General features: G+C 47.2%; 1 protein-coding gene across 1 annotated transcript in view; it reads right to left on the bottom strand.

Annotated features, from left to right (window-relative positions):
- Positions 1–15,312, bottom strand: part of COL9A1 (collagen type IX alpha 1 chain) — a 60,767-nt gene that overhangs the window by 14,398 nt on the left and 31,057 nt on the right. Inside the window, exons 16-22 of the mRNA XM_032961416.2 lie at positions 14,314–14,367; positions 12,529–12,582; positions 11,311–11,364; positions 10,957–11,010; positions 9,848–9,892; positions 8,974–9,027; positions 6,475–6,528 (exon numbers count right to left, since the gene is read on the bottom strand). Coding sequence (XP_032817307.1) covers positions 6,475–6,528; positions 8,974–9,027; positions 9,848–9,892; positions 10,957–11,010; positions 11,311–11,364; positions 12,529–12,582; positions 14,314–14,367 — 369 coding nt within the window. The remainder of the gene's footprint in view (positions 1–6,474; positions 6,529–8,973; positions 9,028–9,847; positions 9,893–10,956; positions 11,011–11,310; positions 11,365–12,528; positions 12,583–14,313; positions 14,368–15,312) is intronic.

The following is a 15,312-nucleotide window of genomic DNA, read 5'->3' as shown; positions in this document are numbered from 1 at the left end:
GTAAATTCAGCAACATAAAATTTGTGCGTCTACCCAAATTTGCACGCAGCTCCCCCTCCCTTCTTCCCTTTCCCCACTGCCCCCAGCGGCTGCCGCCTAAACACGATGCCGTTGACCCCGTGGCTCCCCCGCAGCTCTCAATCCTAAACGCAGCGAATTGGAACCGGCACCTGAGCCATCGGGCAGCAGGGGGTGACTCCGAGATCGTATCGGACTGCGCCCGCTTTCATTCCACGCTGGCTTCCAGTCCAAATCAGCCGTCAGTCAGGCAGGCCCTTCCGCGGGTTGTGACGGGCGGATGGTTCGTAGCGGCTGTGCTGCCCTGTGGTTCTGAGATGTAAGAATTTGGTGAAACGTACAGCGGGGGGGGGGGGGGGGGGGGGGGGATCGACCCCGTCTAACCAGTTGGGACAGTAAGCCTGTCGTCGCTCCATAATAAAGCCACGTGAACCGTTGCGCCGTTTACATTTTTTTAATTTTTTTCTCTATCCCTCTTGCATCGCTACATATTTTCCAAGTGTCGGCGACGGAATCGGTTGTAACGGCGCTTAAACATCATTACAGAAGCGACCGGTCGAGTTTGCGTGTTTCGGGGGCAGTAGCCAACGTGCAGAAACAAGAAACAAACTGAAATCTCCTGCCAACTTTCCAATTTTAATGAGACCGCATGCACAGCGAGGCTCGTTTTCTCAAACCCAACAGTCCCGCAAACCAGTGGGAAAAGGAATTCCACTGTAAAAGACTTCAAGAGAAAAAATGGTGAATTCACACAAAAAATCTGCTGCCCTCTGCTGCGACTATGTGGCCAAGTGTTTAAGACCACAAAAACACACGCACATTTTTCCTATTAACCACAAAGTTGTATTGAGTTTTTCCCCCCCCCCTACTTGGAGAGGCCACCTAGGGCCAGCTGGCTGTGAAATTCTTACCAACAGCTAACAAGCTTAATTTCATTTAGTTGAGTCAAAACATACATTTGTTTGCACTTTGCCAATCAATTACTGGATGGTGGCTTCTCCACGCCATGCACAGCCACATAGGGATTCGTTGACCATACTTCATCATGCTGGTCATCGTAGCCTGGTGAAGTGAAGGAGGGTCCAGGACCCTCAGTCACCACTGATGTTCTAGCCGTGGCCAGGAATTGAACTGAAGACGCGGGGTTTTGTAGCGCATCTCGGTGAATGACTGAGCCACCACTCCACACCCCTTTGGTTTGTGTTCCGTGATGATTTCTCAAAGAAAGGCCATGCGTTCACCGACAGGGAGGAAAGTCTCATGTTATCTGCCACGTTTGCGATGCGGTTCGAATTCTTACTTTTTGCCTCGACAACTTGCTCCATGGACTAATGCCTCACACTACAACGATCATAACACTCATTGATTGGCCACTAAAACAATCATTGATTGGCCGATTGTTGGTGCCGGCTCATTGCATGGCTGCAGCCTTCCCGCTCGCCTGTCGTTCCTCACACCTCTGAGTGAGCTCTCTACGAGAGTGAGCGAATACTGTCTGGCAACTCATTGCAGTTTGAAATAATAATAATAATAATGCTCTTAACTACTGTAAGGGTGGCACGGTGGTGAGCGCACTGCACTATGAATCTGGCAACATGAGTTCGATTCCTCTATACGACTAAATGCGATATAAATACGTTTGGAATATTAGTTACGATTAAGCGTATTACGTGTAAAAAATATATCAATCAAATACAGTAGATTTATTTGATGGTGAGAAAAAAGAACACGTTGATTTTCTCCGGACTTTCCATTTGCCTGCCACACGAAGACCACTCCGTAGAGAACTCGCCAGACATCCAAGGGTAGGACCCTCTTGAAAGTGATCCTGGGGACTCGGTGAGGCTTTCCTGCATAAATAAACGGAACCATTGTATGATACATTTTTCTTCTTCTGATAAGGAACAACGGAGGGCTCCCTGTGCGCAGGTGCCGGATTGTTGCACCTCGGGATCGTGAGGGATGCATAACGGCCTCTCATCAGGCGGTGGACAAGCGCGCTGCACCGCGTGTAGTGTGGAGGGTGATCGTTTCATTCGGGTTGGGGGTCAGAGCCAAGCTGAGAAACGCTTTGAGAGTGAGGCTGTGTAAGTCGGCAGCAAAGTCTTGAATTACAAACTGGAAAGGGCCAATGAACAAACAAAAACCCCCACTAATAAAAAAAATCATTCCACAGGTTGCGCTCCTATACACAGCCCAGAGAGTGACTACAATGGCAGGGTTTGTTATAAATACTTCCTGCTTTGTTTCTCTCAGTGGAAGGCTGCAAGGCGTGGGGGGGGGGGGAGGTGAATTTAAAATGAGCCGTGAGACTGGCTGGGCTCCTGAGGCAATGAATATGAAAACTAAAAAGTATAAAACTATTTATTTTTTACCAGGGAAGGTCCACTGAGATGTATAGCTCTTTTTTCAAAAGTGACCTGGCCACAAAAAAATGGCTCTACGAAGTGGCATATTGTCACGTGGAAATTTATAGCAGTCAAATAACTTCAAATGCGCGTTTCGACATGAGGAGGGAAAAACCGGAGGACCCGGAGAAAAAAATTAATGCGACCACGGGGAGAGACACGCAAACTCCAAATATACAGGTGTCCGGGTCAGGGTCGAACCCACGACCTTGTGTGTACCAGGGAAGGTAGTTAACATCTCACCATCGTGACGTGAGACTATCTGGGCTCCCAAGGCAAGGAAAATCAAATGAGAATGGCTACGGAGATGAAACCGGTGCAGGGCAGACGGGGTCGAGGGAGACTGGGTTCTTTTCTTTAGATGTAGTGTTATTATTAATTTTGTATTATTATTATTATGCTTGTTTACCCAGAAAAGCCTCGCTCAAGATAATTTTTCAGGAGGGTCCTGCCAAGTTTTTCGCAGTATGGGGCGGCGATGTGTGATCCCAATTCAGTAATTTGAAGGCAATTTTTCAACACTGAGATATTTTAGCCAGTGCCAGTCTTTGCTATTGGAGGAAACCCGCGATGAACAGGGGGAGAAACACACAAACTCCACACATAAAAGGTGCCTGAGTTGGGCCATGCTTGATGTGAGACACGAGCGTTACCACTCTGCCACCGTCAGCCGGTGATGTTTGCACACTTATTTGACGAGCGTATAAACACTCATTCGTGGAGTTGGCCCAAACATCCCGGGATAGGGCCACGGAGGTCGGGCAATTTGTTGGCGGCCGGTTCTGGCTGCCTTCCAACTCACCTGGGGCTGTCTGTGGCTCTGAATAATTATCTTTCTCAGAGAGTGAACAAAGACTGTGCGTGTTACAAGTCTGTGTGTTTGTAAAAATATATATATCTCTTTGATTTGATCCAGGAAAGCCTCCTCCGAGTCACATTTCTTAGGAGACTCCGGCTTTGGATGTGTGCCCAATACCTTGGCGCGTACTTTTGATTCGTCATATAACGATGCATCGGTTAATCGATTGAAATTGATGCTTACTTGCGATTCCTGCATCGATTTCTGTGTCTATGTGATTTTATTGTTCATATTTTATGGATGATACGTGCAAATGAGAGGCCAATGTTACATTTTTGGCTAAAGGCGGGAGCGACGATACAAAACGCCGTGGCCAAACTGTCCCCCGTGTGCGAGCGTTTAACGCGCCAATTGTTATTGGTTTAGCTCAACGGTGAGCCTAAAGAGCAATTTCTCACAACCAAATGTAGCAATTAGGTACGCGACGTTTCACTCGATGCTTTCCAAAAATATTCATAATTTTTATCGCAATATTGGCCGTGAAATCCCACGTGTTAAGTCGATGCAAAATGAGATGGGGTGGGGGGGGGACGAAGTGGACAAAGTTAAAATCACGACTTCAGATCGTGACAATTCATCGCAGTTCTGAGCAGGTAAATTGTTATATGCCTAATAAATGGAATGTCGGAGAAAAGCAGTGCCAGGAGAAACCCCACTTACACAAGGAGGGGGAGGGGGTGGGGTGCATAGTATTTAAAAGGTTACCTTGACTGAGTATTCCTCTCTAATAAATTCCTCCCCAGGGGGAGGTGACCTCTAGGGAGAGGCAGTAGTGGGGGTCGAGGCAGCTGAGCTTGTGAAGAAATGAAATACTTAATTAGGAAATGGGTTACAAAAAAAACCCTGGATCTCTTTTCTGGGTCAGCTGCCTGTTTTGGAGGGGAAGGGGGGAGGTCACGTTACCGGCCTTTTGTGTCAAGGTAACCAGCATGTGAAACGGTCGGGGTGAGGCCCAACTTCACCGAGGGATTCTTCTTCTTTGGTTCTTTCGGTAAAGTCACGTAGAATGAGAATAAAATAATAAATTGATAAAATAAAATAACGCAATTAAATTCTCACGACGTTTCGGCCACAACACAAGCGGCCTTCATCAGGTGAAGGGACGAGACTGTCTGGAGGACAGCGCTGGAGCGAACACAGCCAAGCTCAGACCGCGACCTTTAAGCTGTGTGAGAAGAAACAGAGCGCCTTGATAAAGGAATTAGCATATAATTTAGCATTGAAATAGCTGAGTGATTTGCTTGTGACTGGTCACAGAAATGGCTATGTTAGATTCTTTTTTTGCGTTATTTTCTTCCCTGGAAAACAGAAGGCTCTCACACGCAGCGAAACTATTTCACCTCGAGGGCTCCGCTGTTGAACGGATATTTTTTCGATGACTTGCAGTTTCTTTCTGAACCTGCGCTTGAAAAGGGAGCTGGGAATGGAAGGGTGGGTGGGGGGGGGGTAACTTTCTGGTGGGATTTCCACGTCAAGGATCTTTTACAGTTACGGACCGGCTTCGACTCTCGCGGTGTTTAGTTTAATTCGGCGTGGGCACAAAGAGCTAACTGAATTGAACGAAATGAAACCTCGAGTGCGCACGGGGACCAAGAAAAATCGATTTGCAACGACGCACACAACGGTGGCTGATGTTTTGCCGAGAAACAAAGTGCCCCATTTGGACCTGAGATCGAGACGTTCTAGGCGGAGCCACGAAGCCGAATCCCGTAGGAACGGATAGATGTTGAGGGCATCGCAAATTAAAACGAGCCTTGCGATTATTTGGATCAACAAAGCCCTCTGGAGCTGTGTGCCTTCGTAATGGGAGGTGGCATGTGTGTGCGGTTCTCTTTTTAACCAACCCAGCCACTTTGCCCGCCATCCTGCCCTGAAAACCCCACACCCACCCAACTTTCCTACTTCTCGCCCCCCCCCACCCCAACTCTTTTCATTTCATGAAACGGTGGCCATAGACACCGATCCTCCCAAGCACACAGCGTCCATTCATTGGGATCTACGGATTAAATGTACCTTACAAACGTCAATTATTATTATTGTTATCCTGGCGTTTTCTCCGTAGACGAGAGAGCCACCGAGGTTTGGGTGACAGCCTCCTCCTCAACTTGTCTACAGGAGGGAAGCCATCTAAATGCATGATGACGATTGCTTGTGTTGCGATCGAAACGTCGTGATATTGCTATTATTTTATATTTTATTTTCTATATACGTGGCTTTACCGAAAGACCCAAAGAATAGGTGAAAATATTATTAAAATATTTAGGAGAGCATAAACATTTTGTTGGGGTTGAGCGATAAAAATAAAATGTCAAACGATTGAATTAAATTTGTGCTGTAGCCATCATCTAAAGCGACAAATTAATTTCCATGTGATGCAAAGCATCAGCCTGTGTTAGACAACGGGCTCCTAAAGATGACATCACAGAACTACTTTTTAGGTCCCTTCAATTTCCCCTACACCAGGTGGTACACATTTACACACGCATATTTATCACATAGCAAAATCAAACTCAACATTTTTTCTCCCGCAGAGGAGAAATTTTATGAATTGAGTAAAACAACTATCTTAAAACGATGGGTTTTTCTTGTGTGTGTAGGCATTGGTGGTCGGGTTGAGGACATCATCAATTGGCTACACTTGGGAATCCAATTTAATCGATGGGTGGATGACATCCGGACTTTAACCTGGGCTCTCAGATGTGCTGGTTCGGTGTCCTGACAGGAATAACTAAAATATGAATTAAGAGTTCATTTTTTAAATGTTATTTTACAATACGGAAAATCACACGAAAAAAACACAAAAGACCCGCAACACCAAAATAAGACTAAAGGCTGTAGACTACAGAGTCGTGTGGGGTGCTGCGTAGTAATGCCACCCCTCCAGTCTCACGCCAGCAGTAGGCACATCTCACTTCATCTGTGGCTATACCTTCTTCTCCTTCTTCGTATGGCCGATGTTCAAGTAGAGCCGTGTTCTTCATTGCAAGGCCCACGGGCCACCGGTGGGCCCTGGTGGCCTTCAGTGTGGCCCCTGACGTGCGGCCCCCCCGACAATACACAACACGTGACAACACCCCTAGCAGGCGGTGTGGCGGCCCTCACGCTGATGTGAGGAACACTGAAGTAGCGAGCGATAACTGTAACGACACAAGGTGTTTGGTTTGGGGTTCGTGTGGGGGTTCGCCTTACCTCCGGTCCACGCAGTCCCACTGGTCCCAGCTCCCCAGGGGGTCCCGATTCACCCTGGAAGAGAGAACGTCCCACACTCGTGTGAGAACAATCACCTGCGCAGACACACACACACATTAACACGGAAGAGGCTTTCACGACCAATATTATCCATAAATTAGGTTTTTGGGTTAGATGGCGTCAACATAAATTTGTCGTTGAACCTGCCACCACCCGGCACGTTCTCCAACACACCGGTGTGCTGAACTGGTTTCGAAGTTCAACACACCGGTGTGCTGAACTGGTTTCGAATTGGCACGTTTTGTTTTCGTGAACTACCTCACTATGTGGATGTGTCGGGTGGTGGCGGGTTTAACGACACATTTGTATTTACGCGATCTAACCCAAAAACCTCTATTATGCACACACACATATACATTTACTCATTCTTTTCGTAATTAATAATAATGATTGAGTACATTTGGTATTCGCGCCATTCTTATAGCGTAAAGCTATCGCAAACCCGAAGATAAAAATTTGATATAAAAAAAATTCCTGCTATTCTAAAATCCCCAAATGAATGAATGTCAGTTATGGGGAGGTGTTTTAACCATACTTCACCATGCTGGTCGGTGCAACTTGGTGATGAAAAAAAACCAATTCGACACTATCACCTCGCTGCACTTGAGATCCCAGTTTCATCACAGGCGGCTGAAACCTGGAGTCGAACTCAGGTTCCTCAACGGTGTCGGACTCAGCACTCCCCGACCTTTGAACCATATGGCCACGCCCATATTATTTATTTATTTATCCATTACAGCCTGCGTGCTTTTCCACAGTCCCAGGGCTGAGTGAAATATGAATGAAATTTGAGCGAAATGCAATTTGTTTGTGAGCAATGCTTTAATCCGCACGTGAAATATCTTGGCATTCGAATGTGGCCGAGTTTTTTTTGTTTGCGGAGTTTTGTTTTTTTCTTTCTCAAAAGTATTTTAATAACAAAACGATATATCAGGTGCACGACACAGAGGACATGCAAGGAGATTGACACCAGCACAACAAACGTTACGAATTACGGTACAGGGGAAACCTGCCTTAAACCGCATGTTTAAATAAACCGTTTAAATACATCCTACAACCCTGGCTCTGACACCCCTGTAGAAGAACAAAAAAAGGAAGGGAGGGCGGGAGGCAGTGCCTAAATGCCCTAATGAATGCTCTTAAGAATCAATGCTCACTGGAGGAGAGATAGTGAATGGGCTCCACGTTTGGTGGTGAGCTTCCTCCCTGCCCCTTAGGTTTGCAGTGAAATGCTCTAGAGCGGTTTTGTTTTGTTATTATATGGAAAATGGTAACAAAACAAAAAGTTTTTTTTTTAATCTGCCCATTACTCCTCTAGTTTTACTGCAGGTGCAGTAAGGTCCATGCGGTCGGGGTCCCTGTGGCTTGTTATGGTTCTCGTTAACATAATGTATTTTTTTGTTTTTGCACCGAACACAAAAAAACGTGAAAAATGCATGCGCTGATTGGGCAAATTTGTTGTGATTGATGGTCACACGAGTGGAATGTAACATCGTTGCCTTAACAGTCACCTGTTAATGTTAAAATTACACCGTGTTTATTTTGGTCACCAAGCCGGGCAACCCGAGTCTTTGTCTCCCTCTGTGTGTGTGTGGTGTCTCTCTCTCTCTCTCCTCTGTTTTCTTCTATATGTAACTCCCCAGGTCCGCCTTCATGTCTCTTTTTCTTTAGTGTCACTCTCGTGTGTCTCCATGTATCCCTCTCCATCGATCTCTCATTGTGCCTCCTTTCTCATATCTTCGTGTCCCTGGCCCTCTGTATGTCTAGCTGTCTGACACTGTCGTCATCTCTTGTTGTCTTTATATATTTCCCTGTTTATTCTTCGTTTCTAATTGTCTCTTTCTTTCAGGGGTGGGGAACCTTTTTTCTGCCAAGGGCCATATGGAAATTTATAACATCATTCGCGGGCCATACAAAATGATCAACTTAAAAATTAGCCCGTTATATTTGGTCGAACATTTAATTAACTCACCCCTAATGAGATGGCTGGAGCTGCTTCTCTTTGGCGAGGCGTGTGATGTTAGCTGGTATTGATGATGTTGCTACTCGCAACTGCTTTTCCAGGTTTACCCCTAGATTTATTGAATTTCGAGTCCCGCCTGCGATTGCCTTGGCAGGGCCACACCAAATGATTCCCCACCCCTGGTTTATATGGTCCAGTGGCGTAGCTATGGAGAGTGGAGGCAGTTCAACTGCACTGGGGCCTATGGGCCAGAGGGGCCCAGGCTCCTGGCTACAAAGAGATCGGGGGAGGAATGGGACAGTTCCCCACCCCCACCACCCCATTGCATTTCTTGCACCAAGGCTCTTGCCATACTACGCCACTGCGAGGGACCCTCTGCAGAAGCCCTCCGACTAGCTCAGTCGGCCACGTACGGTGCAAAAGAAGTTCAACATACATTCACCTAGTGTTGAGATGTCTCTGCAAGGTGCTCTTACCTTCTTGCCAGGAAGACCCGGCATCCCGACTTGCCCGGGGAGCCCTCTGTCCCCCTGGGTGGATGGGAAAGACACAACAGGGTCTGATACAACGCAGTGTGGATTCGTACAGCAGCCTGTGTCCACAAGGGTCTCCTTTTGTGCCGCCTAACGGTGACACAAGCCTGCAAACACGGTCCATTCTGTGCGTTGAAAACAGCAGGGGCTAGAATAACGAATCGGCGAAATTATTAGCACACCTATCCTTGGCCGTAATTAAAATGTCCCCCCCCCCCAATATATTGCTATAAAATAGATTTCTGTTCATATGATTGTGGTTATGGTTGTACTTTATTAATCCCTAATCTCTGCCATTACATACAATGAAACAAGAAAAGGTAAAAAAATAAAAAAACAGAGCAATGTAATACAATACACTATTAGACATTTTAAAAAATAAATAAAAAGTCCATCCTATGTGTTAGTGAATTTTTTAATATTTTAGGTAGGAAATGGCAGCAAATTCGTTTTCAAATTTAGATTTTTTTTCTAGGGGGGGACCTCCAGATCCCCTGGAAGATTTGGTCCCCCCCAATGTTGACTCCATGGCTACGGCCTTGCACCTAACTAACCACAACTGATCTCTACTACTATCCCTCCAACTGACTTCAAATCTAACCATCATCTCCACCTCTGGACAAGTTTCCAAGCAACTTTTTCATCTTTAGTTTGCTTCTCAGTTTGGAGGAGGCTAACAGTACCTCTACGGTATGCACTGAATGTTAACATCACTGTCACATATCGCAATTGCTGAGCACAGATCCCAATGGCGGCCGTTGTCAACAAACAGCGCTGTTATAGGTGGGAGTCCATGCGGTTTCTTGAATTTCCGTACCTTGTCTCCCACCTCTCCTTTCAGGCCTGGCTGCCCAGGTGACCCCTGAACGAAGAATCGTGAAGAAAAGCAGCGACGCATTATTCAACAACAAACACAACAATAAAATAAATGTATTATTTCGCGTGACATTTTGCAGAGACAAGTAACTGATGTTTTTTGGAACAGCAAACTTATGTGAGAAATTGATGTATAGCTTATTTGGCCATTCAAGCTCAGAGCGCAGAGACTGAAACTAAAACACATTTGGGATTCGTAGAGTTCATTGTTCCTGACTGATGCTCCGAGAGCCAGACTTAAGGCACATTTATGCATCTTAGAGACCCGTATGAATGCCTGAGGCTTATAAAGGCTGGCTAAGGCATATTTAGGATTAGTTTTGGTGATTGTTAATGCTCGAGACTTAGACAAGCAGACTGAGGCACCTTTAAGAGTTGTATCGTTCTAATGGTGCATGGGTGAGGCTCGTAGAGCCAGACTAAGGCACATTTATTAATCTTAAGGTTCAGTGTTAATGCCCAAGACTCACAGAGAGGAGTGTTTGAAAAGCAGCAGCGCTGCGGGAAACTTTACCTGGTCGCATTATGTTAAACTATTTTTTTATTTTACCAGGTAAGGCCGACTGAGCTATATAGGTCTTTTTCAGAAGCGATCTGGCCACAAATGATAGCGCAATGAAGTGGTTTATCACGTGGAAATTTATAGCAGCCAAATACTCTAAGCGCATGTTGATTATAAATGTGGAGGGGAAAACCGGAGTACCCGGAGAAAAATGCAAATATACAGGCATCAGGGTCGGGATCGAACCCACAACCTCCTTCATACCAGGCGAGGGAGTTAACATCTCACCACCACATACACAATTGTGATTTGTGTATGCTGTACTCTGCTTCTCTGGTGCATGTGTGTGTATGCGTGGTACATGTGTGTATGCGTGGTGCATGTGTGTGTGCGTGGTGCATGTGTGTGTGTGCGTGGTGCATGCATGTGTGTGCGTGGTGCATGTGTGTGTGTGCGTGGTGCATGTGTGTGTGTGTGTGGTGCATGTGTGTGTGTGTGTGCGTGATGCATGTGTGTGTGTGCGTGATGCGTGTGTGAACAGAACTCACGGGCAGGCCCTGTGGCCCTGCATCTCCTGGGATTCCCGGCTTTCCGGGCTCTCCCTGAGCAGCAAGCACAGAGATGGTGTCACCACACGCACGCAGACTACATCCGCACCGCTATGGCTGTGATGATGATGACGATGGTGACGATAACGATAAACTGGGCATGGCGTGACCGCAAAAAAAACTACCACCCGCGCAATTGTAATATACATGGGGGTTGTGGAACGGGTAAACGAAAGTGGCTTTGAATGCTGTAGTGGTAATCGTAATGATCGCGATTAGAATGTTCTTGGTACGTTAGGAGGTGACGTGCTGGTGATGTTTGCAAGAGCGTGATTTCCAGTGAGATCATTTTACCTTCATCCCGGGCATGCCAGGGGTTCCATCTCGGCCGTCAATCCCAGGGACACCCTGGAGGGGGAGGGGGGGAGGTTATGAAAGAAACGCCGATGAGATTGTGAATGCGTCACGTGAGCTACCGATGGGCCCGAACGAGCAACGGGCATTCGACAGCAGCACCCCGTCCTGCTGTCGAATGCCACCGTGACTTTCCAGAAGAGATTCTAGATTTGAAGTTTTCGTGACTGAAAGGATTAATACTTTTTGTTTTTTTTCGGTAAAGTCACGTAGGTAAAAAAATTAAAATGAATTAAATCACGACATTTCGGGCGCAACACACGCTTCCTTCTTAAGCGTGTGACACACTTAACCGGTGTGACACACTTAAGCGGTGTGACACACTTAAGCGGTGTGACACACTTAAGCGGTGTGACAAACTTAAGCAGTGTGACACACTTAAGCGGTGTGACACACTTAAGCGGTGTGACACACTTAAGCGGTGTGACACACTTAAGCGGTGTGACAAACTTAAGCGGTGTGACACACTTAAGCGGTGTGACACACTTAAGCGGTGTGACACACTTAAGCGGTGTGACACACTTAAGCGGTGTGACACACTTAAGCGGTGTGACACACTTAAGCGGTGTGACACACTTAAGCGGTGTGAGACACTTAAGCGGTGTGACACACTTAAGCGGTGTGACACACTTAAGCGGTGTGACACACTTAAGCGATGTGCTTTTGCTAAGCTGTCCCCACCTGAAGAAGGACGCTTGTGTTGCGCCCGAAACGTCGTGATTTAATTTATTTAAATTTTTTACCTAAGTGACTTTACTGAAAAAACCAAAGAGTTTCGAGAAGAGAATTCAATAAGAATAAACATTTTGCTTAAAGGTGTGTTATTAAATAGGGGTTTGATCTACACATATTTAATGCCCACATTGTTTTTCTTTGAGAGCAGGCCTTGCCAGGAATGAATTTGAGCCAGGTCTGTCCAGGTCGCTAACCCAGAAAATATTTCCTCACCCGGACCACCAACATCCAGTATACCTCCCACAGTGGCCGTGGCGACTATTCACGCGCCTTCTACCCGTGATCGATCCCATCTACCAGTGGCCTGGGGGCGGGGAAACACGTATTCGGTGAGAAGCCAAGCCCCTGGGCCTTGCCTATGGTGACACAATCTGGAACAATGTGCCAGCACTGGCGCCGAGGATGAGAGGTGGTGATGCTCACCGCCTCGCCCTTCGAGCCGGGGATCCCGGTTTTTCCTCGCGATCCAGCCAAGCCCTGCCACACAGCGCGAGAAACGAGACAGGCCATGAGCACACGCGTTCCATGCTCCCACGTTTTGCGCATCCAGTGAGCGTCTGTCGTGGCCCGGCTCACTCCACCCGCTTGGTGGAGGAGAGGCGAGGGCGTGCGTGAGAGGAACAGAACATTGTACTTGAACAAAAGAGTCTACGTTAAAAGGTACACTTCTAACACATTGCTATGGGTTGAATAAATCGAAACGAAGATGGTTGGTGCCACCACACCCCGCCAGCGCCCTCCACCCCCTGTCAGATCACACAGCTGCTGTGCAGCCTCGAGACGTGACCTCTCAAGATCTGCCCTGACAGTATCTCGTCCGTCATCCGTGGCCAGTCATCCCCTTGGTCGCTGGACTCGTGGAGACCACTCCAATGCGTGTTTCAATAGCCAGCCTTCCTCCATCCTCTACACACAAACCACCCAGCGCTACCTGTTTTATATCTACATTTGATTACTGTGATACACCATCTTCCGCCTAGGCTATGAATCTGCCAGAAAACGTCTCGTTCCTTTGAACCACTCCACCCTTAGAACTCACTACCCTTAGAACTCATCATTACACTAACTCAAATCTGTTTCCCCTGGATATTCCGGAGACACCACCACTGGACTGTCTTCATCCTTAAGGCCCTCTTAAACAAGTCCGCCAATCACCTCATGGCCCATTTGGTTCCTCAAATTCCCACCTGTAGCCTCAAAGGTGCCCTCTTTTTATGACTAAAATTCCATACACTTAAACTTTGGTTTACAAAAAAGTATTTCCGCCTTGCTGCTCCACATTTCTGGACAACTCTTGCCGCTAATCTACAGCTTGGCTCCCTCTCTTCGCTCCCCCTTTTTTATTTCCCTATAAAACTTAAACAGAGGCCATACTTGCACCTGCACCTAACTGTGTTGTCTGGCGCCTCTTGCTCTCATGTTATACAGTGCCGGATTAAGCTAGTGCGGGCCTGTAGCATATGTTATAAAGGGGCAATAAATTTAAAAAAACACACGTAAATATAAAAACACATTTTTTTACTTGCATAGTAAAGTAATTGTATGTTTTAATTTGCTATACAGCCAAATAATACGACAGATCTCTAACCTTAAACACCCAGTCGTTCATAAAAGTTGAAGGCGGTTTAGTACTATAGTAATAGAGCAAGTGCAGAATCAATTAACCGGATTTGATAGCTTGAAAGCATTTAGAACCAGGCCCTTGAAAGTGCGGGGCCAGTAGCATATGCAACTTTTGCTACGAGGATAATCCAGCACGTGTGTTATACATGCGCTGATTTTTGACGTGAGCGTTTCGTTTACGACCGTTAAATACCTCGTTTGTGATTTGTGCAACGTTCTTTAAGGACCCCGTACTCTTTCTCTGCATTGTTGATGTTTTTGTCTTTGTTGCTGCTGCTGTACTCACGCAGCACCATGGACCAGCCAGGAAACTGCCTAAACGGGACCATCTGTGTAACAAATAAAATAATCTTAAACACCACTAACCTGCCATGCTCTCTTCTAAGACTCCCCCATTGCGTAGTCTATCTTGCCACGCAATTCTCAGCGTCAGGTGGAATATGTGTCAAAGAAAGGAAATGTTTTACCTTCTGGCAAAACCTTGGATTTCATGACAGTCGTTGAAAGTTAACACTTTCCCCGCCTCGCTGTGTGGTCACTAATGCCAGTGCCGAACGGACGGCGTTGCGTTCGGACAAAACTTACGATGATGCCTTTGGGTCCGACCTCCCCGATCGGTCCCCTGGGGCCCTCCTCTCCCTGCGGAAAGAGACAGAGAGATGTTCATCGGTGAGCCGGCCCTTTTAGTGGCATCACGGCCGCCATCCCCCTCCACGCCCCCCGCCCACGACACACGTGTATCACCGATGACCGCCGGGGTGGACAGCAGCTACGTCGCGCCGACTGCGGTGCCGGATCGAGGAGCCCCACGACCTGTGAAGCTGCAGCTGCCGCTGCGGGTGGTGGGCGGTGCCGCCAACGTGGTGTGAACGCGTAATGAAGCTCGCGCCGAGACACCGGCTCCGTTTGTGCCGCGTCGCTCGACAGCCCCCGGGGGCGAAGTGGCGCAAGTCCCACTCCAGACGACTCCGAAATTCCTCGCGCTGCTAGGGAATTTTGTTATGGAGGTGCCCCACGCATCCCACCAGGCGAGACACAAAGACAAAAATCGCCCGTGCAGCCTAAACAGACTTTGGGGGCAAGTGCTGTCAGCGAGCACCTACGAAGGCTGGCATGGCACGCGAGGGGTTGGGTGTCCAGCACCGGTGGCGATGTTTGCACACCGCACCAGGTACTTCCCTTTGAGGCCGGGTCGACCTAGGAGAGGCCCAAAATCGGTTCAGATAATCGTCACTGGTGCTGGCGCATGAGCGGAACTTTCATTCGGGCTAATGGATTTGTAGCACAGCGTACTAACCACTGCGCCACAGGCGAAACGCACGCACGCACGTACCCGCTACTGCATCTGACCAGAATTCGTTTTGGCGATCACGAAAGACTCAACGCGTTCGTCAAGAACAATGCCCTAACGGGAAATAAATATTTTACAATAGGAGACGTTGAGGACATTGGTCCATTCTTATAGCAGAAGAAGGAACATGTCCCTAGAATAAAATAATACAAATATAAAACAATAAAATTCTCATTGTTTTATATGTGGTTTTATTATTTTTATTATTATTATTTTATTGTTTCCCTTCTACG

The sequence above is a fragment of the Petromyzon marinus genome, chromosome 27, assembly GCF_048934315.1.
Source record: "Petromyzon marinus isolate PM22_M1 ecotype Great Lakes invasive population chromosome 27, UKy_Petmar_22M1.pri1.0, whole genome shotgun sequence".
In the NCBI taxonomy this organism is placed as follows: Eukaryota; Metazoa; Chordata; class Hyperoartia; order Petromyzontiformes; family Petromyzontidae; genus Petromyzon; species Petromyzon marinus.
This window is presented reverse-complemented; position numbering and strand designations above follow the sequence as displayed.